Raw genomic sequence first — 26775 nt, forward strand, 5'->3', positions numbered from 1 at the left:
AACTAACATTTAAACTAAATCTTACCACAGGACTGTCATCACTCCCTTTGGGGTCTCACAAGCCAGACGTCTAGCAATCAAAAACCCTTTTAGGTTTCAGCGCTCATTTCAGCCAAGATCCGCCAGCTACTACCTGTTCTTATTTAGGGGCAGGAGCTTGTTAAAACAGTGCTACCACAAAAATAGACCTGCATGAAACAGTGGTATATAATGGTTTAGTGGCCACCAGGGAACCAGCAAAGAAATGTGATGCCAGAAGGGCAGAAAGTAAATTTGATGCCAATTTGATGCTCAGAAAGGTTCATAGCTGTCACAGTGTGCAGAGCAGGCAACTGCTTGCTACTGGTGACTAGCCAAAATTTGATGAACAAAAACGTCACCAAAGTCATAATGATTTGCAGTCTCACAAGCCAGATATCTATCACCAAAAAGGCTGTTAGGTTTCGGCGCTCATTTCACCCGAGATCTGGCTACTTTGACAGGATGGGACTATTTGACCTACATGCAAACTGATTAACCGTAAAGCACTGTTTTGTGTGGCATGTACATTGCTGTGAAAGTATTTGCCCCTCACCCGATTTATTCTATTTTTGCTAATTTGTCACATTTAAATGTTTCAGATCAACAAATTTTATTATAAGATAAAAACAACACAAGTAAACACAAAATGCAGATTTTAAATGATTATTCCATTTACTAAAGATAAAGATTTACTTAAAACCTAAATCACCCATATGAAAACAAATTGCCCCAATTGACCATTGTCCTGCGCTTGAGCTTTACGTCATGAACTGACAGGCGGACATTCTCCTTCAGGATTTTCTGACAGAGAGCAGAATTTATAGTTCCATCAGTTAGGGCAAGTCATCCAGGTCCTGCAGAAGCAAAACAGCCCCAGACCATCACACTGCCACCACCATGTTTAACTGTCCTATGATGTTCTTATAGTGGAACGCTGTGTTAGCTTTATGCCAGATGTAACGTGATCCATGTCTTCCAAAAAACTCCACCTTTGACTCATAAGTTCACAGAATATTATCCCAAAATTCTTGGGGGTCATCTAGATGTTTTTGGCAAATGCAAGACAAGCCATTGTGTTCGTTTTGGTCAGCGGTGGTTTGCACCTTGCAACTCTCTGATGGATGCCATTTTTGCCCAGTGTCTTTCTTATTGTGGAATTGTGTACACTGACTGTGGCAAGTGAGACCTGCGGTTCTTTAGACGTTTGTCTGACCTCCTGGATGAGTTGTCGATGCGCTCTTGGTGAAATTTTGTTAGGCTGACCACTCCTGGGAAGGTTCACTACTGTTCACATCAAGTTTTCTCCATTTGCGGATAATGGCTCTCACTGTGGTTCGCTGGAGTCCCAGAGTCTTAGCGAAGGCTCTGAAACCCTTGCCAGTCTGGGAGATTTCAATGACTTTGTTTCACATCTGTATTTGAATCTCTTTAGAACGTGGCATCATGTGCTGCTGTTCGAGAGCCTCTAGCCTGCTTCACATTGCCAGACAGGTCCTATTTAAGATTTAGATTCAACACGTCTGACAGTAATCATGCCTGAGTGTGACTAGTGAAATTGAACCCAGTAGTCGATTGAATTAGGTTAACTGGTTGATTTAGTAGCAAAGGGGGCAATTACTTTTTCACATAGGGCCAGGTATTGCTGAACAGCATTTTTCCTTCAGTGAATGAAATCATCATTTAAAAACAGCATTTTGTCTTTTCTTGGGTTATCTTCGTCTAATATTCAGAGTAGTCTGATTATCCGAACATTCACGTTTGAAAAATATGCAAAAATAGAACAAACTGGGAAGGGGGCAAATGCTTTTTCACAGCACTGTAGGGGCAGAAGCTTGTCAAAACGATGCCACAACAAAAGCAGACCTACCTGAAACAAAGTGTTATGATGGTTTAGTGACCACCAGGAGACACCAAAGAAATTGAATAACTTTTAAAAATGGGTTGCCATCAATGGCACTTTTTTTCACTCCACTGACCACATCTTGCTCCAAAAGGCTCATGGTGGCCACAGTGATCAACTGCTTGCTGCTGGTGACTAGCTAGAATTTAGCTTGATGAACAAAAATGTGTCCTGTCAAAGCAGTGCACATTAGTGTGCACACGTGGCAGTGCAGATAGCCAATGAGAGTGTAACTGACAGGACTGTGATAGCTAAGGCCACCTTCGCGTTCAATATATGTAAGACAGTTGTAACTCTGAAGGTGGAGAATTTGAGGCTCAGACTACTCGCTTTCTTTCCACTAAGTGACCCCTTATAGCACCGCTGCAAAGCCCCCTTTCTCCTCGTCCTGATCGTCCAGCTCAATACGGATCTCTGGGCCGTCCTTGTGGGACTCAGGCTGGCTCTGTGCACGCTCAGGTTTGGGTGTGGAGGCCGAGGAGGAGGGTGGAGAGGGCTGCTGGACGGACATGGCACGGCGTAAGAGCGGAGTGCGCTTGCAGGACAGGAAGTCTGGTGAGGGTGACAGGAACTCAGGCTTGGAGGAAAGGCCGAAAGAGCCCTGACGAAGGATCATACGGTTCTTCTTAGAGCGCGAGCCGTGCTCAAACTCCAGCATGGAGAGATGAGCCGCGTAGCCCTCACTCAAGAACTGAGAAGAGCAGAGAGACAAGAAAGATGAAGGGCCAGAAAATACCTTTCAAAGAAAGGGTGGATAGTAAGTATGTCGATCTAAAGATGTTGATCCACCCGGTGTGGAATGTTTTACTCAAGTATAGTGAATACCATTCATATAGCATGCACTTCATGAATTTTTAAAAACGGAAATATGGCTTTGGTTTTGTTGAAATATGAAACATTTTGAATATAACGTGTTTGGTTTGGTATAAACATAATTCTAAATCTAATTCTATACTAAAATAGCAAAGAGAATCTAATAGAATTGCATTGTTGAAAGGTCAGAGATTTACAGCTCTAGTGGACAAAGAACAGATTTGCTGTCTGTTATAGTTGCCTGCCCTCCTTTCATCTCTGCACTGTGATGCTCAGTTAATACTAATATTAAGGTTTATGTGTGGGTAATAAAATGGCATGAGCAGTACCTGACACTGGTGCTGGTGCTTCTTTGATGGCCTTCCAACAATGTAGATCTGAGCAGGCTCCAGCCCCAGAGCACTGTACACAGACATGTCCTTCATAGAGCCATACGCTGCACTGATCTTAATGTGACACTACAGAGCAGAAACAAACAAATTGATTAGAGTTACAATGGTATTAGCCTCTTACCATACTTCAGAGTTTTTACTGATGTAATACTGGAAGGCTAACAATTACCTGTAAATCTATTTGGCTTTTAAGGTCTTCTGCATGACCTAAGCCTGACAGGGTCCGACTATATATCACGTTTTGGGACGATTTTTCACATATAACATCATGCTTAGTTGGGCTCGGTCCTGTTTTCAAAAGAGTGAATTTTTATGCAATAGATTTTCTCTCTCTCTCACATGTACATGCTCTGTCCTTCTCTTGAGCGTTTCTAACAATAACTGTGTTTGGAATAGCTACAGAGTTAGTGGACATGCTCCTGATTGAAAACGGGGATGATTTTCTAGAGTGCATCAGTGCAGCATCTTAGACGATTAAAGGGAAGTGTTTGGTTGGTGAAAACACTGGCCACAGTGTATCTTATGGAAACATATCAGTATCAAAATTAAAATGAAAATGTAATATGTAAAATGGCAATGTATTTGTATTTGTGCATTTAAATTTCCCACTCATATATGCTCATAGAAGTTGAGCACAAAATGAAAATTCTAATTTAATACTGCAATTTTAATTGGCCCATTTGGTATACTAGTATTGACATTTCACATTTACACAAAGCTTTTGAAGCTTTATGAGCAGCTTTATTTCATTTAAAATGTATTTCCAGAACTGTTTATTTATGCTCAATGTGATTAATGTGATGGTGTCAAAATGATTTATTTACATGCAATTTATCTTACATGCATTTTCACTCGCTAATAATGCATTTAAGTTGCATATCAAAGAAAACACTAAGCTAGAAAGATGGTGAAATTCAAATATAAATGAGAAACAGTGCCTTATTAACCCTTACAGAAAAGTCACATATACTTGACTTTTGAAGTGTGCAAAAACCATGTGTTGACAAGTAATCACAGTTTTTTTTTACATGTGAACACATTTTCTTGTCCAAAATGTGGAACTTTAGCAAAGTGGTGCTAAGCTTCCTATCTATCTGTCTTTCTGTCTGTCTGTCTGTCTATCTATCTACCTATCTATCTATCTATCTATCTAAGTGGGACTAACAGTAAATCAGAGGAGCATCGATGCTGTTCTCTGCCAGGTACGACCTGCAACTCCACAAAAATATACTGGTAATAAATACTGTTTGTGCATTATGGATGTGCAAAATACCAGTTTATCCTAGTATGACATTGAACTCAAGCACTTAGTAACAAAGCAAAATACTATTAAACCCTGTTTCCGATAATCCACAATCGGGTCATGCCTTAAAGCTGTGGGTTGGGGTTGGGACTGAGCTTCAGTTTCATGCCCATGTAGACAATTTCTATTTCCTCAGACAATTTAAATATGGTAAAACTGTAAAGTGTGAAATAAACAAATGTACAATTCAAAATATTATCCCCCTAACCCTACTGTGAATACCTGTCTGATATGTAAATATGGGCTGCAGGCTTGATTTAACAATCAATTCCTGTGTTTACACACTCAACTCATGAGGACAATACAAGTCAAGGGGGCACGCAAACTAAAATTCACACACTAGGTTTTAAATGAATGCAAAAAGTAATCTACTGTAAACCTTTGTTGTTTACTGGCCCTCATTTGCAGGCAACAGTTCTGCACCGCTGAGCTTGAATCTCATTTTGGGAAACGGAGGGTGTGTTTCAAATTCAAGTCATTAAATCTTTTCTGCTGAAGAAACAGAGATGAGGCTATAGAGCCAGCAGTTAAGCCCTTTTCCACTCGGCATGCTGCATACAACAAATCAGACTCATTCCACTCAACTATTACAGGGAAACTGTATCTGTGCCAGACATCATTGTATGACTTAGAGCAGAGGGAATGTAGACAAGTCAAGGTTCTTGTTTTTTTTTCCTTATGATGAAATTCTACACTTTTTAGAAACATTTTGAGATTCTTTTTAACTTTTCAAACTATCTACATTCAGTTTTGTTGCAAGTTGTAAAGCAATATCTGCACCACGGCAAGGAAAACCATGAAATGTGACATGTCTAAGGAAAGCTCTGGCAAAGCAGAGAATAAAAGAATATCTAAAAACATTGGGATTTAAAATTTTAGTATCTGGAGTCTAGACTATTTGAACAACAGAACATCTATATTTTCCCAGTACATTTAGTGAATTGCCATACTTCTCCAGGTCTGGAAATGAGTGCTTTTAAATTGTATTCAACTTCATGCATCAATACAGAATTCAACAGACATCTGCAGTCATTTAAAACTGGCTCAACCAATCAGATTTTAGAAGCAGAAATGTCTTTTATAATATGCAATTAAACCTTTGTGTTTGCTGAGTGTGCACATGTGTAAATTACCTCTTTAACCAGGCCTTTAAGAAAGATGGTTTTCTGACGCAGGGGATCGTGGACGAGCCCCTCAGAGAAGAACACCATGCCTTGGGGGAAGTTGTGCTGGGAGAGCCAGGATACCACCCTCTGCTTCTGCATGTCTGGCCGACCAGTGATATAAATGATCAGATAACCAAGGTCCTGCCAGTGTCTGAAACACAGCAGCAATATGGCCTTTGGTAATAGCAGAGTAATCTGTGCCTGAGGAAAATCATACACACACATACACACACACGCGCTCGCACTCCAGCAATCAAACATGAGATAGAGTGTGTTACCCTAAATAACAGCATGGCTGTGACTTGGCCAAAGGCGAGTTAAGAAGAAGCCCTGAATGTTGTATCAAATGTGCTCTATTATTTGCAATTTCTTAAACCAAGAAAGCAGTTAGCATCGTTTTGTGTTACAGATACAGGCATAAAACTGTCACAACACCAGGTTCAACTTTTACAATACTTGGCATATTAGCCTGAATGTTGTTGTTTTGTAAGTCTTTAAAGCATTTCACAGTCCAAAACAAAAGTATTGGGACACCTACACATTACACCTACAGGAGCTTTTATGACATCCCATTCTACATCCATAGGCATTGAGTTGATCCCCCTTTGCGGCTATAACAGCTTCCACTCTTCCATTCATCCAGAAGAGCAATTTGTGAGGTCAGACACTGATATTGGACAAGAGGGCCTGGCTCGCAATCTCCATTCTAGTTCATCCTCAAGGTGTTCAGTAGAGTTGAGATCAGGGCTCTGTGCGGGCCAGTCAAGTTCTTCCACACCAAACTTACCCAGCCATGCCTTTATGGATCTTGATTTGTGCACTGGTGCACAGTCACACTGGAACAGAAAAGGGTCTTCCCCAAACTGTTTCCACAAAGCTGGAAGTGTACAACTGTCTAAAATGTCTTGGTCTGCAGAAGCATTAAGATTTCCCTTTCACTGGAACTAAGGGCCCTGGGCCAATTCCTGAAAATCAACTCCATAGCATTATCCCTCCTCTACCAAAGTTTACACTAGGGACAATGCAGTCAGGTAGGTAACGTTCTCCTGGCATTTTCCAATCCCATCAGACTGCCAGATAGAGAAGCGTGATTCGTGGCTCCTAAGCATATGTTTCCATTGCTCCAGAGTCCAGTAGCGGTGTGCTTTACACCCCTCCCCCCAGTCCCCAGAAACACCCGGACTCAATAATTAGGAGGGGTGTCCCAATACTTTTATCCATTTAGTGTATGTCAGTCACCTATTTCTGAGCCTTCTGGCTCTGGTAGATCATAGTACAGTCTTTTAGACTTTTTCATTTTATGACAAAGAAGAAGACAGGTTAAACACATCAAAAATGAAGATGCAAACTAGAATCAAAAATGTCTCTTCCTCTAATATTGGCATCATGAAAATGCTCATCTCAGTTATATCCATGTCTTCTGACAGCATTTCAGTAAGGTTTAAGCAAGTTTAGAGTACTTCTCTGTGAATCTGCACACATCAGTGTCTCAGAGTCATCAGAGTCTCTCCTCATGTGGTTTTTTCTTAAAATATTATTCATTACTCATCTGTTAAATAAATATCAGAAACACTGGTGTAACCCCAACTAGGCATTCTTCCAAACTTAGGGAAAGCAAATTCAGACAGGACAACTTTGTTAGTTATGTGTAGTAGCCACCCAACTTCATGCTACATGATGCTCTATGCTCAACAGGTTTTAAATGGTCAAAATATACTTGGCCAGGTGTCCATAAACCTGGTAACACCACCAAAGTGTAACCTCTGTGTAGGAAACACTGTCTGGGGCAAGTTCAGAATTTGCTGTAGTCCTGCTATTAAACTCTTTAGAATCTAACCTATAGCCTGCAGGTCAAATATTATACTATAGAAGTTATTTTCTATTTTGGATGTGCTGAAGCAGAAGCAGAGTAACAGTTAGATGCAGCGTAAAGTGAACAGTTACTTAGCAACTAGTGCTTAGCAGAATGAAAAAACTGTGTTGTTACCAAAAATAACAGTATCTGTAGAACGCTTCTCTATCAGTCAGGCCATGTCTTAACTGTTGTTCGTTGTTATAAATTCATATAGGCGCTCACCTGACCACATCTACAGCTCCGGGCCGGACTTTAGGATCACTGCCCATGAGTGAGACACTGGCAGCAAATGAGCCATCAATGCTGAACACCACACACTCCATTCCCTGCGGCAGCACAGTGAGGAAAGCCTCTGCACTCGTCTGGTCACCTCTTAAAAAAGTATTAAAAAACAAAAAGGTTAAGCGTAACTGTACTCAATGTATCTTTATAAGAGTTTATGCACCCTTGCCATGTTACAATTAATGGCAAACTCATAATTTTTCTACTAATAATGGGCCTCATTCACCAATATCCTCCTACGTTTTTTCTTAAATTCGTTTTTGAGAAAGGTCCTAAGAAAAAGTCCACGTCAGATTCATGCTGTTCTTCAACTGTTCAAACTTTGTGCTCTTGAGTGTGTGTAGATTCTGTTCTTAAGCAAGAGAATGTCAGAAACTTTGTGAAAACTGCATAAGTGGGTTTTAATAAGAAATTTCTTCTTAAGAACAGTTGGTGAATGAGGCCCAATGTTCTAGTGAACAATTAAACATTTTTTCAGTACATAAAGTTTTGAATATTGTTGTTTGTGAAGAATATGTGATCACTCACTTCACCACCATTTTGATAGGGTAGACGCCTACAGGCAGTCTCTTATTTGCAGGAATGGTATAGGTCACACGGCCACTGCTGCTGGTCACCTCAGTGTCGAACAGCACCCAGCGACCAGACGCAGGCTGAGTCATCGAAAACACGTCCACCTGAGAGGAAAAGAATGCATTTCACAGTGGCTTCAGATGGAGAAACTATGAAACTACAACGGCCAGAAAAAGCCAACTTGTCCATAACTTGACAAGGTTGATTTACCATTTCGAAATCAAGGACAAAAGTCCCCTGCAGGTAGTCCCCTAGTGCTAGTCACTAGCCAGGTGTCCATCCAGCTGTCTAATTAATTTCAAGTGAATCGACTGCAGTGTTGCAAAAACATTATAGGAATTAGCCAAGTTTCCATTAGCTCTGTACAAGAAAACAAAACTCTGCATGTTGCGTTCGTAAAGCACTTCTGAGAAATATGGATCAAGTTTACAGAGAAATTTTTAAGGTTGAGCATCTTCTTGTCGCTGTTTTGGTTAATTTCAGTTATATTTTACTTCATCACAGCAGGCTGACAGAACACAGCGTATCAAGAAAAGCTTATTTATCAGCTGCAGACACCTCATGTCTCATCATCTAATATTACAGTTATGTTTTTTCCTTTGATAAAAATAAAGGTACCTTTTAATTTGTTATTAGTTCACTGGTACCTGCCACCCTCTGTCAAAATACTGGATATGACTTTATTCTGTTCACATTTATTATTTCTCAAGCAAATGCATTTCCATCCCAATTTCTTACATTACTTTTTATTAGCAAAAGTTTAGGAACATTAACGCTGATTTTGGTGATTTTCTAAGTCTTTTTTTATTCAATTTGCCAAAATACATGTACAAATATGTATATGTATTTTGACAGTATGTGTGCATTACCATGTGCACATGTGTGTTCTCTGCAGAGGACATGTACTTATTTTCACTTCGAACATAAACAAAACTTTTGCGTACAACTGTATGTCATATAAATATCCACAAATAGAACAGTAAACATAAAATGCTAGCAGGAAACTGATTCTGTACCTCCAAGACAGTCACAACACATTCATACAGCACATGTGATGCTTGTAAATGTGAATTCCATCATTCTACAAATAATTCTTCCATAATATTAATTTTAGAAAGCTTGCAGAACCTTCTCGCCTGTGAGGGTGACCATGTCCAGAGGGCCGTACATGAACCTGCCCACGAGCGTCTGTGGGCCGTCCTCCGTCGCAATCACGTCATGCACTCTGTGGTTAGCCGTCACGTTCTGTGGACAGAGATGAAACAGTGACGTTACTAGATGAGAAAAGTGACCTGAAGCAGGGTCAGCAGAAATGCCAGGCACAGTATCAGTACAAGAAGCAGTTCGGTTTGTGTTTGCAGAACAATTTTGCCATCATCTTTACATTCTTGATTGCTGAATGAAAAAGTAAGAGGAACACTCAACACACAACAAAAGCTAAGTGACAGAGCCAACTTAGCTAAGCAGGCCAATGTTAGCCTACCGCACTCTAACAAGCAATCTGGCAGCTGATCATTCAAAGTAGACTCCTACTGCTGAACCTGACGTTTCTAAAACATTAGCTACCTACCTACAGTACTGTGTTTAAGTCAGAGACCTCCCTTTATTTATTTAATTTACAGTCTAAACAGCCATTAAGTGCATGTTATACCTTTTTTAAGAGATGTTTCTGAGGAAATTAGATATAAGATAATATTAAATAAGATAATCCACTTGCATAAGGAAGGTGAAAATCAAAGGACAGTAAGTGAAAAACCTGATCTCAGTAAAAAAAAAAAACATTAAAAGTTATAGAAAAAATGAGACTCCTGACAACTGCACAAGATCTGGTAGACCACCAAACCCATCCCCCTCAGATAAACAGCACTTAAAGCTTTTCATCTTTGAGAGAGAGGAGAAAATCAAGTCTCATTCTTGCTTCAGATCTGAAAAAAATCTGCAGGTGTTTCTGTCCATCCTTCCACTGTGAGAACACAGCTCAGTGCTATGGGTCTGCAAGCATGTGTAGCTGTCAAGAAGCTGTTACTGAGAACAAGAAATAGACAAAAAAGAAGAAAAGTCAAAGAAAGAAGCTCATGGTATTCTCAGAATAGAGTGACCATGTTATTGACCTCAGCATAATTGAAAGTGTTTAATTTGATGGTGAGAAGCAGAAAATACAACCAACTTCTAAAACTTTGGAGGTGTGGAAAAATATCCCTGCAGATTTCTCAGAAAAACTGTAAGCAAGTCTCCCTAAAAGATTAGAAGCTGTAATAAAAGCAAAATATGGTTTGTGAAAAATGAATAACTGATTCTTAGAGGCCGTTTTGACTGCAAATGAAATAAATCAAGGGAGGTCTCTGAATTTTGCACAGTACTGCATAAAAATGACTGCCAGTAAACAGATAACAGATTTAATATGGCTCTTATTCCAGACCAAGTCTTCTGGCATATTTGAAATGGTCTATCATCAATTAGAAACTAAAAAAAAATTACAATTATTTTCTTCTTATTATTTTTTGTCAGATTTGTAATGGCTGGGCAGACAACCCTTTTTGGTGAGCACTACCGCCCTTCTGGGGCTAAGCACCCAAGAAAAGACTAATCTCAATCAGCGTTTTGTCGATGGACTCTTCATTCAACCCCACACAGTGTTCTTTCTGCTTCACTCTGCCCTAAACCATATATTTCTATTGGAGGTGGCTGCAAGCTATCTAGTACAGCACAGTTCTAGAGTAGTTCTGTGCTCTCCTGCACAGTGAGATATGAAGTGTCTTTCTCCTGCACATCCTATTTCAGCTGAAAATGAAAAAATACAACTCAATGGGCATTTTAATAAAGAGCTATGCTACTGTCAAAACTGCTTTTTTCTGGAGGCAGACGAGTAGAGAGGCTACTTGCTGCCACTGAGGAATAAGAAAACCTCACAATTCTCAAGAGATTTGATTTTCAATTTGGCAGCCAAGAGTGTATTTGAAAATTTGCTTTTGTCACTTTTTGTAAGGCTCCAGGCTTAGAATAATGTGTATAAAGAGATTTTCAATGCTCTTCAAGGGCATATTTGCCAGTGATATTCAAGCTCAATCACCAGAATCATAATGTCAAAGACAGGCCTGTCACTGTTGATTACATTAGTAATCAAGAAACCTACATATTATTTAGATGATTATTCAAGTAATCAGAGTTTTAAACAAGATCAGACAATAAAAATGACTTAACTGAGCAACCTTTCAAAGACAAAATACTTTACTGGACAAAGATAAACTAGGAACCCTTTAAAAATAAAGGATGTCTAAAAACTATGTGGCCAAAATGTACATAAATAGGTGTGTCTATCAGACTCTGTTTCTAAGTGAGACCTGTAGGACATTTTAAAATGCATTATCACAATGCAAATTGCCAACTAATCACTGCCAATTCACAGAGAAGGTAAATTGTCCGTTAACTGAATGGATGACAAAAGAGAATACAGTTCCACGTGCATTTACAAAGCCAGTCCTCTGTATCTGTGCGAAAAATTACACAGTAGCATACATGTATCTAGAGAGGTGGAACACAATGTCTTCCCAATGTCTTTCCACTGTTCTCATCACTGTAACAATACTAGCCATAGTTTGCTCTCATCAGTAGGTTCTTTATGTTCATACCGCAATTCCGTATTTATATGATGCAAACCATGTGTAAAACACAAACAGCCCTATTCTGCATTGGTGTACAGAGACTGCTACTACATCTATGGCATATTGTTATTTTCATAATCGTGCATGTTCATCTAATGCGTTGCCTATTCCACTTCCTCCAAGCATTTTTCTGCAAAACATATTGTCTTACAGAGGGCATAAAATTCACTTTGTGTAGTCACGAAAACAACACGATACATAACGCTTCTCAGTCAATCCATATTACTTATCTCATGTCTTTCAAATAGCTGCTTTGGCTAAACACAATGGCTTTCACACACTGCACAGCACTAAATCCTGTTAATGAGGCCTAGTTACCTAGTTATGATCTTTTTAAGAAAACATGCGGTTGTTTAGTGTTCTAGAACCACTGACAATATCCACGATATGCTCCAAAAAGTATATTGTGATATACACTGTCTAGCCTTTTCGTTAAGTACATCGCGTACGTACTACTTGTATCCCCACAGAACCCCTACAGAGCAGATATTATCTGGGTGGTGGATCATTCTCAGCACTGCAGTCACACTGACATGACTGTGGTGTGTTAGTCTGTGTGTGTGTTGTGCTGGTATGAGTGGATCAGGTCCTGTGGGCATCCTGACCATTAAACAACAAGGTTAAAGGGGGCTAACAAAGTATGCAAAGAAACAGATGGACTACAGTCTGTAATTGTAGAACTACAAAGTGCACCTATATGGTAAGTGAAGCTGATAAAAAAGAGTGTAGAAACAAGGTAGGTGTACCTACTGAAGTGGCCGGTCAGCTTATTGTGATGTTTTATCATTATAATGATACTATCATTGTACCCAGACTTACAGGGAAGGGTCCTCGCCCTGTAGCTTTGTTAAGAGTACATTAATGAGTAATGACACCCCTCTAGTGTCAGATAACTAGTAAGCTCTAGTTCAACTTGGAAAAATGCTCAAAATTGGGAGGGACACTTTGGACCTTTTTGCGAGGGAAATGGCACACTGTTCTTAGCTTAGACCTAGTGCAGACTCTAGCAGGTTTTAATGCTGAAAACAGATGTGCTCACTGGGACCATGTCCTCCTCACCTTGTGACCTCATGGACCTCCCATTTCTTTGCAAGAGCCCTACCACCTCTGCTCACTTTGCACTGCACAAAGCACGGAACAGTCAAATCATTTGTTACAGATGTAGCACCACACACTGCATCCAATAATTAATTAAAATATTAATAAATCCTGTATATTTTACTGGAAACTTATCAGAAGCTTATGAGGCAAAAGGAGCTCAAAACTAGTTCAGACATGCAAACTCATGCAGCAATCCATAGAAATCAATGTGTTCTATGAAAAACAGCATGAATCTCAGGCAAAACGAGCTGTAAGCTAACCTTAATGATGGCCCATTAGGTTGATTTAGTGAGATACAGTAAAAAAAAACTGTAGGAACAAATGAATTCCAATCAATTTGCCGCTGCAGCATCTGACAAACCCAGCACAAATTAGAATCTGCTTCAAATCGTCAGGAAGACCTTGCCAATGTTATCTTAGTTAAAGCATAAGAGTAACGATAAACCATGATTTTTGGCTTCAGAGGGAACGGGATTAAAGGTGGAAACAAAAAACACTCAGAAAAGCTGAAAAGCCACATTGCTGCCAAGGACTTCAATTTAGAAAGACCTCCAAGAGATCACCTACTACAAGGTGAGAAAAACTCCCCTTCTCTTGAATGACAGCCAACTCACCCACAACCTCAATGAGTTCTACTTCAGATTTGAATGCACAAAAGGCATTTTCTGCCTTTCTCCACCAGTCCCCCAGCTCCTTCCCCCACCTTGGCTCTGTCACCTCTGCCCCCTGCTCATCTCAGCATCAATGAGCAGGATGTTATCAGGCTTTTCACAGACAAAAAGTGAGAAAAGCTCTCTGACTATGAAGGCCAGGGCTACGAGCCTGTAGTCATTTAGTCCAGTGGGAACAGAGCAAAGTTCTGATGATTTGTTGAAGATGTTTGTGAAAACTGGTGCTAGTTGGTCACTCCTAGTGCTTTAGAAAGAAAGAGAAAGTAAGTCAAGTAGCTGGTCGCCTGGTGTAAAAGCAACCACTTGCTGCTGAACACGCAAAAAACTGGAAATGACGATGGACTTCAGGCGCAAAACCCCCACACCCTCTTAACAGCACTGTGGAGTCACTCAAGTTCCTGGGCCCCACCATATCCAGGGAACTGAAGTGGGAGAGAAACACGGCCTCTAGAGCCAGGACAGCACAGCAGAGAATGTTCTTCCTGAGAAAGCTGAAGAAATTCAATCTGCCCCAGAGTCTGATAATCCAGTTCCACAAAAAGATAATCCAGTTCATCCTCACATCATCTATAACCATCTGGTTTGGTTCCTCGACCTCACAAACACGAGCCAAAGTCCACTGCATAATCAGGGCAGCAGAGAGAATCTGCTGATCTGATTGGACGTAGTCTGCCAACGCTTCAGGACATCTACAACAGCAAGGTAATGAAGCGTACTGGCAAAATTACGGCTGACTCCTCTCATCCTGGACATCACCTCCCTCTGGTAGAAGATTCAGGGCCATCAAAACCAGCACAGCCAGACAGCTTTTTCCCCAGAGCCGTAGCGCTCATTAACCGAAAAGGACACCCTGCACTTTAAATTTAAATTTAAACTGAATCTAACAAACCTCCCTTACTGTACTCTAGTATTACTCTTCTGCTTGTTTGCACGACTGTACAAATGTTAATTTTTTTTTTTTACAAATGTTCGCATCATTCAGTAAAATTCTGCATATAATAGTTATTATATTGCATGTCTACTCAGACATATTGTGTAGATATTCATATTTGATTATGTACAGAGATCCACGCTTCTCTTAGCTCCTTTCTCATTGGCCGTTTATTATTACTCTATTCTACTTATTGTATTTTTGTTTTTCGTGTCCCTTAAGGAAATATTTATCATTAGTCTGTCTAGTCTGTTCAGCATGTTACAAGTCATACATGTGTGCACTCACCAAGACAAATTCCTTGTACATGTAACATACTTGGCAAAATAAAGTGATGCTAATTTGGATTAGCTCATAGAAATAAAATACTACATGGACTTGATGAATAATGACAGTAGTAGTATGCTGCTGTGCTGTTTCGTCTCTCAGAATTCTTTGTGCTGTTCCTCATGCATTAAATTTTCCATCCATTAAAACAGGATTTTTTTTTAGAAAGGTGACAAATTTGTCTGTAGCTTAGGTAACTGTAACTGAAGAAGGACCACAGCTAATTCATTATTAGGGTCATTTGCATCATTAGGGTTAGTATAATGTCACACATAGGAAAAGAAGGATATAATGATTACTTAGGATTTTGTCAGCCAATCAACTCGCTCATCTCACACTGCTTTAAAGGTGTTGGTTGCATGTAGTGAGAAGTGTCTGCGTGCGGTGTGATGGTTAGTGTTTATTGTTGGTTGTTGATGGTTATTGTTTACCCTCAGTTTGACATGTGTTCGTCTGCGGAGCCACTTCTCTCGTGGGCTGGAGGGGGAGATGGGTATAGCGTCTGAGCAGTCTGCTTCACCTGCCTTCAAACAGTCACACCGCAACACCTGAGAACAGAAAGAACTGTTCAGAGACTAATATTCAACAAATTCATTATATTGTCTGTTTCGTTCCATCGGCTCATCATTACAGACATTTGTAAAACTACTTGTAATGCATTATGCGTACCATGATATGGAAAAATACAAAATATGATATGCATTAGGAAGAGCAAAGAATAAGAGAGGAAAGAGAGAATTTAGAGGCTTGGAACTTCTGGCATTTTGAGTCTGTACTATTTTGGCAACAGAATATCTACTTTTTCCACAAGACATGTTTTTGAATTTCTGTACTTTCTACTGGTTTGGAAAAAAGTGAAAAAAAGAGAAACAAAAAAATAAATAGGTCTAGGGGGAAGTGTCAAAAAATTACACTTCAAAATCATTTGAATGGTAATGAAAATAAAAAGCAGTGAAAAGTTGCATGTTTCCTTCACTTTCCTGCGCTGGCACAGCACAGACGCATTCAAGCAGTTTGAGCAGTAGCAGATTAACAGTGGGGGGAAATGTCGGCCACGAGCAAGCGATTTATAATGTCTGTTCACATCAAGTATTGAGTGCGGGTACAACAATTTAGAACATCCCCACTACAGGTTTAATACCACTTAAACCTCAATTGTATTTATGCTTAGTGTGTTTATTCAAAAGCATAAACATAACAGCAAATAAAAAAAGGTTTTTGGCCAAGTTTGTCCTGAATTTCGGTTTCAGTTTCAGCCAAGGATTTTCATTTCAGTCCCTCACTAATTATTATTATTAAGCTGATTTTATAAGTACAAAAAAGAAAATTATATACAATAAAAAAGGAGAAATCAATTTAGACAAATTGTTCTATGTGTAATTAGTTCTATGGAAAAATAATCATAGTTCTTTAAAGAACGTTTTAAAAATGTTAAAGAAAATGACACACTACTACTACTATCTTTTGGGCAACCGTGCATGTCGAGGCCACTGGAAATGAACAGACATTTTTATTGTGTATTTTTATGCATCAGTTTACTTCCTGCTACCTCATAGACCTCAGTTCTTTGCAGAATCATCCCACATAAACTCATAATTTTCCCATCATCTTAGAAACATGGATTAGAGGTAGGCAAAAAAAATATGAAAGCATAATACTACATTTTCACAGTATCTGGGAAACACACAACATATTAGTGAAACAGCTGCAGCACATTTAGAAAAATGCCTGCTATGTGTAGAATGGCTTACTTTATTCTACATTTTTCTGCGCACTACTACACCCTATTTAAACAGGACCAACAGTAGCAACAGGATCTCATGACAACAGAGCAACACCTCTTCTAATAAACCTTTTTAACAAAACATGCAGATGTTCATGTACATTTTGCTCTGATGATACCCATGTTATGCATAGAAAGCTTACTGTGACAAAATATATTGTCATGATATCATATTGGTACATAACCTACCCATATTATGAATATAACTTGCTTTTATTCGAAATATCTCCAGATATCACTCTGACAGTGGCCTCTCCTCCGTCCTCTTGATCTCTCCACATTACTGCTCTCTTTCTCCTTCACCTTCACTTTTGTTCTTCTGTCTTTGACTTCTCATGGGACTTAGTGTCAAAGTCTGCCCCCTGCTCTGGCTCAGAGAAAAATGATCTCCACTCTTCAGTATCTTTTATTCTCATCAATGAATAAGTGCATGTTTCCAGTAATAGTCTGCATTGCACTGTTCTCCCTCCTTCCCTCTATTTTTTCTCTCTTTTTATCACTTGACTTGGTGTTAAGGAAAGATTACTGTTTTGAATTTTTGAATGGCTGAAATCTCCTGCAGATGCTGCTGTGAGTCAGCCTATCCTGATGATATGGAGATCTATGCTACAGTAGAGCACTGCAGATGACCATCGGAGCACAAGGTAATTCATGCATGCATGCATGCCTCAGTGTGTGTGTGTGTGTGTGTGTTTTGGGAAAAAGAGAGATTGTGTGTGTGCACGCAACAGGGTTGACCCTGACATTTCAACATTCAAATGCTCCAGCTTGCCATAAAAAACCCCCAGTGCTGCTCTGAACGCTGTATTCTGATGCCTTGCTGTTGTTCGGTTTCTGACCTTGGTAAATCCAAGGAAGCAGAATGGAGAATATAAAAATTCTGCCTCTGGGCTTTCTGTCTACTCTGAGAACACACTGAGAAAATAAAGAGGAAGCAATGGAAGGGGCCAAAATCAACCTTCTCTGCTTTCTCTGTAGAGTTTAGATTACCTCTTTCTTAAGAGTTGTTTAATCATTTTGTTCTGCAGGCATATTTCAAACCTGCCCTTGAACACTTACAGCCAGGCAAAGCAACTTAATACTACTACCTCAATGCAGTGCTGCCTTTCAAAAGAAGGTAATTTTGTTGATCCCGCATAATTTACCAAAACTGGCAAAACTGCTGTCATACTCGACTCATAAAGGTTTTGTTGATTAACTAGTGTCCATTTCATTTATGCTGGTTCAACCTATTTAACCAGATTTTAACATTCAACTTTGTTTAAAATTGGTAATAATACTGTCCAATCAGTTTAGACCCATGCTCAGCAATAGAGAACATGGTAACGCCAAAAATAATGAGGTTAGGCAATTAATTTAAATATATAATCATACACCCAAAGGAAGGTAAACTAGGAGGAAAGACAAAACAGAGATGGCAAAACAAGGAAAAAGACACGCCCTATATGCAATTAGACAGAGTCAGGTCAATAAATACATTTCATTTTGGTGATTTAACTGTTCGGTAAGGATCTACTTGCACAGTGAAGTGTTGCTGATGCTGTGGCAGTTGGAAGCAAAGTTGTTAGTCACTTTAAAAATTCTGCCTTGGCATATTCCCGCCAGATATACACTGTGTGATTTTAGCCCGTTTTTAAACACACAAACACAGTCACATTATTATTTTTTGTTTTAAACATATATTCAAACATAGGCATTAATATGCATATTTAGTAGTGGTGTCAAACGTTAACACATTAATTATGCTTTAATAACACATTAATGTGATAAATGATAATGATGCGATTTTTTTTTCACCGTTAATGCTTCTTCCCAGTTTGACCCTTCAAACCATCCACAGTTTCAGGCTGAACCTCATCTTGCACTATATGTTGCTATGACTGACTCTTTGACCGTAGCCCTCTTGTTCAAATACAGCTTTTAAATGACAAGTTCCATTGATGGCCCTCTTGATAAAACCAAAGTAATTTACAGCTACTGCCATGCTGTGAGTTTGTTTATTGCATAGTTTGCAAACACGTTGGAATGGACAAAATGCACTAGCAAAACAGTAGTTGAAACATATTTAAAATTGGGTATAAAAAATGACATAAAAAAAGACATAGCTTCTTTTTTATATGCTTGTTTTGCAGCTACTGTACACCATATACAGTTCTATACAGCTGTTTACAGACTCTCTATAATTGGACTCAATTATGCGGTTGTTCATTGTTCTCAAAGTACTGACCATACTCAGAAAAATGCATCATGGCTCAACTGATCACACTAAGATATCATCATGTTTCCCATTCCAAAGTGAGATACACAGTTACATTTACTAAAAAAAAACTTGTTGTATTTTTGCTGTTGAGACAGGCTGTGAGACTGCAATACTTTAGTTCTTCTCTATCTTTAACATTAGGTTTTTACTTGTGTATCTGTCATGTTCATTTCGTGAAGACAGCTGAAGTCTGTTTTCCACTGAAAGGCTAGTACAGAAAAAAATACTTTGAGAAAATGTTTTTTATTAGCCTCACACATTTCAGCATGAGTCTCTTTTTTCTGGAATGAGATAGCTAAAAGCTTGTTAGCTTTAGCTACGTGAGAGCAACTCTGGGCCTACTGGCAGGAGGCTCATCGAGATGGCAAACATGCTGTTATAGCTTTAGGTCTGCAAGAGCAAACACTGCTCTGAAAGGCTTTTACACAGCAGAGACATAGCTGTCTGGAGGATGGAGCAGTGTCGAAAGGAGAGGCTCTCTTGAAATGTTTTTGTTACTGGTGGACAGCAGTTCAAGACTTTGCATTTTTTTACCATTTGCCAAAATTGCTAATAATGATTATCTGGTTCACTCATAGACCATCTATATACTTGATGGTCTAGATAACTGCAAATAAAGCAACAACTATGAGTTGCATGCAAATTCATATTGGTCTACTCTAAATAGCATGTCAATAGTACTCTACAATACTACTGTCTGAAATCATAAAACTACAGTGATGGAAAAAGACTAAACGAGAAGAATCCGGAAGCCAAACTACATCTAGTCAAAATCTGCTACTATTCAATCCCACAATTCCACTTGTATGAAGGGTTATGGCCTCTGCCCTCTAGGACGAATGCACGTGAAGATGTTTGTGTCAGTAAAATTCTTTCACATCAGTCAGGATCAGTAATCACTCGTTGTTTTGCTTCATCAAAGCAGCAGTACAACATGACTGATGTGTGATATATTCCTGTTCATGTCTTAAAAGGTTAAGTACATACCTTTTTGCATTACATGACAATATACAAGCAGGATTTGGTTATAACGGAAAAGTATTGGGAATGCGTACTCAGAATACAGAAATGAAGTACCTGTGTACCAGTTTCTTTTGTAAGGGCAGTATTCAGAGCACAGTTTTACATTATTAAAAGAATACTTCTAGAATACTTGCCCAGTAAATAAAAAAAAAAAAACTACACCATCTTTAAAGGAAAGACCATCAGCTCTTGTTTATTAACTATTTTAAAATCATAGAACAGTATATAAAGAACTTGAGAAACGACTTCTTTACAATGAAGTTCCTGCTAAAGCCTGAGTACCCAAGGCCTGCCCATGCACTAGAAGGAGGCGGCCAAGTTTCTGTTTGTATTGTGTTCAGCTGTGAAACTTTGGTAAACAACGCATCAATGAACAATGTCACTCAACAACTACTTTGGTCTAAACACATCCTTTCAAAATCAGCCAAAAATGCCAAAGAAAATGAGGAGATACAAGGGAAAGCAAACCAAGATGGTGACTGCGAGTGATACCTGCGCTATGCCAAATGCTAATACTATTATTAGCAAGGTCACTGCCAATGTTACTAAAGTTCTGGATGTTAAACTCTCAGCCATTCGCGAGTCAAAATTGGCAATGTATTGAAAAGGGTGGACAGGGCTGAACAACGAGTTTCAGACCTAAAAGCTGGCAGTACAGCCACTGATGGCAAGATTCAAGAGCTCAACTTAGATCTTCACTAAGCGCTGGACTGTAGTCCTTGAAAACAGGAGCTGGTGGCATCTAAGAATTCTTGGTCTAAAAGAAAACTTACTGGGAGATCAGTCAGTCACATTTTTGAAAAGTTGATCTCTGAAATCTTGCAGTGAACAGTAGCAAAATTAAACTGAAGCAGTGTCATTGCACCAGAGCCTGGAGGCCAGCGCCAAGCACTGGACCCAGAGCAGTGTTGCTGCATTTGTACAACTACCAAGGTGGGAATCTTGCATGCGAGAGCCAAAAAGACAATTAGTGTGGATGGGTGAAAAGTTTTCAGTCTCTATACAGAACAGAGGGGCGAAATTGTAGAGATCAGGAGACTTGGTGCTTGGATGAGGTAGCCATTTCAATACCCCGCACTCCAGGGACAGATATTATAACTGATGATTTTAGCTTCGAAAGCTATTAAAGATACCCAGTACTCTGTGTCTGCTTGTAAAGAAGCTAAGGATGGTGGCTTTTCTGTTCTTCTTTTCCTCTCCTTACTATCCAATTTCACTTTATATATGGACACTGTAAAATGAGTTTTTATGGTTAAAAGAAAATGTTATAAGTGCAAGACTGGTGAATAGTATTGGAAAGGGGGCTGGATAAAATACACACATTCTCATCAGTGGTTAATCCCCCCCAAGGCTGTCTGTGAGTGCCGTGGCTCAGCCTTACTTCTGTGGCCTTAACTTCCTTCTGTGGTTTTGGTTTATTTCCTGTGTTCAGAGGGGATAAGCAGTTTTTTCTTTGCTTTTTCTTTTTTCCCTTCTTCTTCCTCAGTTACTTGTTGTTTTATTCTTTAAGTGTTCAGTGATATGGCTACTATAACTGCCATTCATTAGAAAGGAAAGGATCCTGAGCTATGTAGTTCATACAGGCATGTCAGTTTCCTAAATGTGGATATCAAAGTGTTAGCCAACATTTTAGCAACTCATTTAGACTGTGTAATATCAAGTATCATCCGCCCTGATCAGACAGGGTTCGTTAAGAACCAGAACTCATTCAGCAAAATACTAGAATCTTTTCTTCTTCTTTTCCTCTTATGACACAAAAATGCAGATTGTAGCTGTTTCTTGTTGTATAGGCTGCTATACTAGAACTGTTACCTCTGTGTTATTGAGCTCTGCTAAAGCCTGAGTAGATTGATAAACCAATGTGATGAGCATTACTACAGTATCTACGAACTGAACAATCCCCTCAGTAGTGAACATGTTCACAAGTAATAAGCTTAGTATCAGTGTTGTACTGGACTTTTGCATGCATCTCTTGGCAAGTTACATACGTGTCAATAAACTAAAAATCACATAGCTACACACTTTATAGTCAAATTTACAAGATTTTGATATTGGAATATACCATATTGTTTGCTCACTTCATGAGAAAGCAGCAGGATTGTGGGAGCAGTGGACTGAAGCATATGATAAGAGCAAAAATAATGCTGAAAATAAATGAGAGAATTGTTCATGAAAGAATTCATTTTAAGAATAGCTGAAGAATTATATGAAGAAACTGCCAACCAGTAACAGCAAGTAACAGTGTAAATTAAGTAAAAATTACAACAGCAAATTTTTCTCCATGTGTTTTAACAATATGTTTTCTAAATGTATTCTGAATACAGTTCTTTTTAGGTATTGTAATGAAATACATTACTGAATGTATTCAGGACAGTGTATTCAGTATTCAGACATCACTACTTTTTCAAAGCATTCTGCCTAAATCTGTATACAAGATGCTTAAAGGATGCTTGTCATGTTCAAAGTCAAGAAGGGTAACTAAATAGGATTTTGTAGTCTGTTCGGAAAAAGTTCTAAACTCACTTTCATGCCATTCTTTACTTTAAAAAATAAAGGTGCCCAAAAAGGTTCTTTGGAGCAAAGCCAAAGAAAAACCACTTTTGGTTCCCTAATGAACCTTTAAATGGATAGGTCTACAAAGAACCAGTTTTGTAAATGAGATGTGAGTGTAAAGAACATTTTTAAATTTAAAGAACCTCCACATAATAGAAATGTTTAATGCCAATTAAAGGGTTTTCTAAAACCCTGTTCAAGTCAACCATTTAGAAACTGTTATTTTTATATTATAGTATATATTTTTATATTATAGTATATATAGTATGTTGTACCACTGCAAAAAAGTCAGCAATATGTAGCACTCAATTTCAGAGGTAATAACACACTCGGTGTAGTTGGAACTGTTTGGAGATGCAATACTGGCCGTCACTCGGCTCTAACCTGTCTGAGGATGAAGGCCATGGCGTCAGTAGACTCCCAGTAGGAAGCGTGGAACAGTGGAGGCAGCGCTACAGTAGGGAAGGCATTGAGCACGTCTGGACAGTACAGCACATAATCCAGCCGCTTACAGCCCCACCACCTACTGCATACTGAGAGACAGGAAGAGGAGCAGGGAGAGAATGATTGGACTAGACAGGAAACGAAGTAAGCAAAGTGTGCCCACATACCACATAAGGCTGGGGTGAAATGAACACGTACCACTGCTTCTTTTTAGACAGAGGTAAGTAGCACTACATGTACTCAAGTACAATATTGGTAGATCTGTATTTTTCTCCTACTTTCCAATCGTAATATTAAATAGACTCAATTATAACATAGATTTGGGAGGAAATTTGCTTTTTACATAGTTATATTTTATTCATTCCCATTTACTTACATCTGGGTTTTCATTCTGTTCCATTTCATCTGGACTGCTTTGCTGTTGCTCACACCTCTCACTTTTTAGAATAAAAGGATACCAAAAAGTGAAGAATAGTGCCTAACGGACTTCATTTCCTTATGCTAAAGGTTTCTGGATGTAGGAAGCTCAACTACAGTTACACAGCGAACTCAGCACTTGAGGAGACCTGATACGTTTTACTCCTACTGAAGTTGCGTTTACTAGACACATTCACCTGAACTCAAGGCAATAATAAGAGAATAAGCCGCAAGAGGTTGCACATTACAGTGATTGTACCATGGTTATAAAAGTGGTGCTGGAATGACGTGAAGCTTTTATAATATGATAAAATAAACCAACGTTCCATAAATAATTTCATTTATTATTAATATTGAACAGTTTTTCTACATACATTACATTACCATACTAAGGATTATTCTATGATCAGCATAATGCTTTTTAATAATTTGGCTTATTAATACAGAATGTGTTTGGCCATATTAAGGTGTAGATAGAGTAATTTTGAACGTGGCTCAGCCAGTCAACTGAAACTACCTGTTTTATAATTTAAATAAAGTAATAACACTTTTACCTGGTTGTTAGTTTTAGGTTACTACACCCACCTCTGCTTTTAGAGGCAGAATGCTTTTGTCTAGCATTTTTCAAAAGTGCTCCTGAAATCAATATCACAGCACTGGAGGCTATAAATAGTTAACACTGCATTTTTCTATATAAATGTCAGGGAAACGCGAACAGGAAATCCATCACATAAACCTCTATTCGGCATTTATATGATTGTAATCATTCATAATCAGCAGGTTCAAATACACAGTGCCTGTAACTGCTGAAAGCTAGCTCTGCAGACTCACACTGTGAGATGGTGCAGTCTGGCTGGCCGGGTGCAGGTGTGCTGTTTTCAGGGTCAGTCACTGCCCTTCCTGGCCTGCAGCCACCTCCAGGGCAGCACGGAGCCTGAATGGCATCTGGAGCTCCGCTGCCATCCGATGGGTGTTTGACAACTGTGTCAGCTAGAGGGATTTAAAAAAAAGAAAAGGGAGAAAGAAAAAGAAAGGAAATATTTCACAGAATGTAGCAACATCCTGGTAGGGCATATTTGTTTTATTAACGGGTTTAAAAGGGCTGTTAACTCAATTATAAATATTTATTTCCATCATCTCAACATGTCAGCTGTCCTTTGCATTGTTTGAAAATATCAAAGGGAGCCAGTGTTAGTGGCTAGTGCAGGTACAACTTTGACTAACACCATTGACATTAGGTGTTAAGTGGCAATCTGTCACTGTGTTACTTCCCTCTAGAGCTCTAGACACCAACACATAGACTACTGCCCAGGAGAATTTAATTTCAACACACCTGGTCTGCTCTAATATTCAGTTGCTCATGAAGGTCTTCACTACCTGGAGTGGACTAATTTACCTTTAAACTAAATAATATTAAATAACAAGTACACAATGTTTTATTCACTTTTAAGGTTAAAATATTAGGCTATAAGAAACAGCTCGTTTTTGTAATATGTAAAACACATGGGCATGGCTACAGAAATCACTTGTAGTATGAAGTTTCCCCAGCAAAGAATGCTACTAGCACACAAGTCACTATGAACCTACACTAGAAGGAGCTTAAGCACACATGTGTGCAGTAACACCTACTAAAATGACAGGTTAAGTAGTTTTCAACAGATGCTGGGCTACTTAGTATTACATTAATTAATCCACGATTTTCATTAAAACAATTATAAAAAGCACATAAATGATAACCGATGATCTTTGCTTAACTAGAAAATATCATGCTAATTATTTTTAGATACTGCCCAGGCTTATTGAGGATCCCTGCCTTTGTTCTTTGTTAAGTTTTGTCACAGACATTTCTATTCCATTTTTCTTTGTTCTTTTCCCTGTATGCAGTGTTTTAGACTCTTGCTCCATTGATTTGTGTTCCTGGTTTCGGATTATTGATTGTGTACCTGCCTGCCTGTATTAGGATCCCTACTTTGGACTTGGTTTCTTTATTGGTTTACCCCAATAAAGCTCGCTCAAACATGTATCCTGCCATTCAAGGAACACGGGATTTGCTAATGGTTTTGGACTCTTTGTAGTCTTTGTCTCTTTGAAAGCCACAAAAATGTGACAGCATTATGAAGAATGAAGCAGAGGGATAATTAAAAGACTTTACATTGGAAATGGTATAGTCTATTAAACACTCAAAATGCTACTAAGCTATTTGACTCACTGGCAGTCAGTCAGGTTAAACTAAAGAGACATAGATTTGTAAGGGGTGGTGCTGTGGCTAAGGGTGATATTAGCGAATGTAAAATCCATGTTAATTCTGACTGCTGTGAGAAAACCTTGATGTTAATTTCTTCTCACATTGTTCTGCGCAACTCAAATCCAACAGAGTACAAAAGTGCAAGAACCTGTCAGTCGAAATAACCAACATTATTCTTTATTTGACAGTAAAACACAGGAACTCATGGCTAACATAGCTAAACTTGATAAAAAAGATGACAGCCCACGTAAGTTTTGCTTTCACATTAAATGACCTTTTGCATCCTGCAGAGGGCTGTGATGGACACTTCAAATGTCCAGTGATGACTCAAAGTAATTTAGTCTGGAAATATTCTAATTCCCTTCTCTGATCCTGGCACCAGAACTAACAAAGTAGCATGTGTATGTGTGTTTGAGAGAGAGAGAGACAGAGAAAGAGGCAGGGAGAGAGAGAGAGAGAGACACTAAGCTGACTGGCCTGGCATGCAGCAACAGTTCTGCTTTAACCCCTGTGTGAAGCTGCTGTGACCTCAGCTTGGCCGTCTAAATGAGTCTAATTTGAGAACATTTTCTGGCTCAGAGTGCTGCTGGCACATACAGCACAATACTGCTCCTCCAGAGCCCAGGAGAGAGAGAACCTGCGAGAGGCTGTCACTCACCACATTACTTCCATATTTCACATAATTAACTTCGTTCTTTCTTAAGTTTCCGCCTCACTTTCTTATATAAAGAGGTGAAATAAGTACTTACATGCAGGATACTGTACTGTATGTGCGCATATTATAGTGAACAAAGCAACACCGATGCTCCTCGTAGATAGAGTAATACATAGTAAGGATGCATAGATACCATTTATATAACAATAACCGATAGTTTTATATTATTATAATAAACATCTTGTTGTAGCTCATAACAATATCAAATAAGTGATAATTTTACTTTTTTGCATTCTATATATATAGACTTTAGTGTAAAGCCCTATTCAGATGGGATTAAACAAAAAATTCTCTGATTTTCCAATATTTCTGTATAATTAAATCGTGAACAAAGTAAT

General features: G+C 38.9%; 1 protein-coding gene across 1 annotated transcript in view; it reads right to left on the bottom strand.

The window, feature by feature from the left end:
* Window positions 1-2055: 2055 nt before the first annotated feature.
* The window catches only part of plrdgb (PITP-less RdgB-like protein), a 104444-nt gene continuing 79724 nt past the window's right edge, over window positions 2056-26775 (bottom strand). Inside the window, exons 11-19 of the mRNA XM_036588667.1 lie at window positions 24309-24467; window positions 23001-23149; window positions 15429-15545; window positions 9434-9550; window positions 8261-8409; window positions 7673-7822; window positions 5563-5746; window positions 3064-3192; window positions 2056-2612 (exon numbers count right to left, since the gene is read on the bottom strand). Coding sequence (XP_036444560.1) covers window positions 2274-2612; window positions 3064-3192; window positions 5563-5746; window positions 7673-7822; window positions 8261-8409; window positions 9434-9550; window positions 15429-15545; window positions 23001-23149; window positions 24309-24467 — 1493 coding nt within the window. The 3' untranslated portion in view covers window positions 2056-2273. The remainder of the gene's footprint in view (window positions 2613-3063; window positions 3193-5562; window positions 5747-7672; window positions 7823-8260; window positions 8410-9433; window positions 9551-15428; window positions 15546-23000; window positions 23150-24308; window positions 24468-26775) is intronic.

Source organism: Colossoma macropomum, unplaced genomic scaffold, assembly GCF_904425465.1.
Source record: "Colossoma macropomum unplaced genomic scaffold, Colossoma_macropomum, whole genome shotgun sequence".
Classification (NCBI taxonomy): domain Eukaryota; kingdom Metazoa; phylum Chordata; class Actinopteri; order Characiformes; family Serrasalmidae; genus Colossoma; species Colossoma macropomum.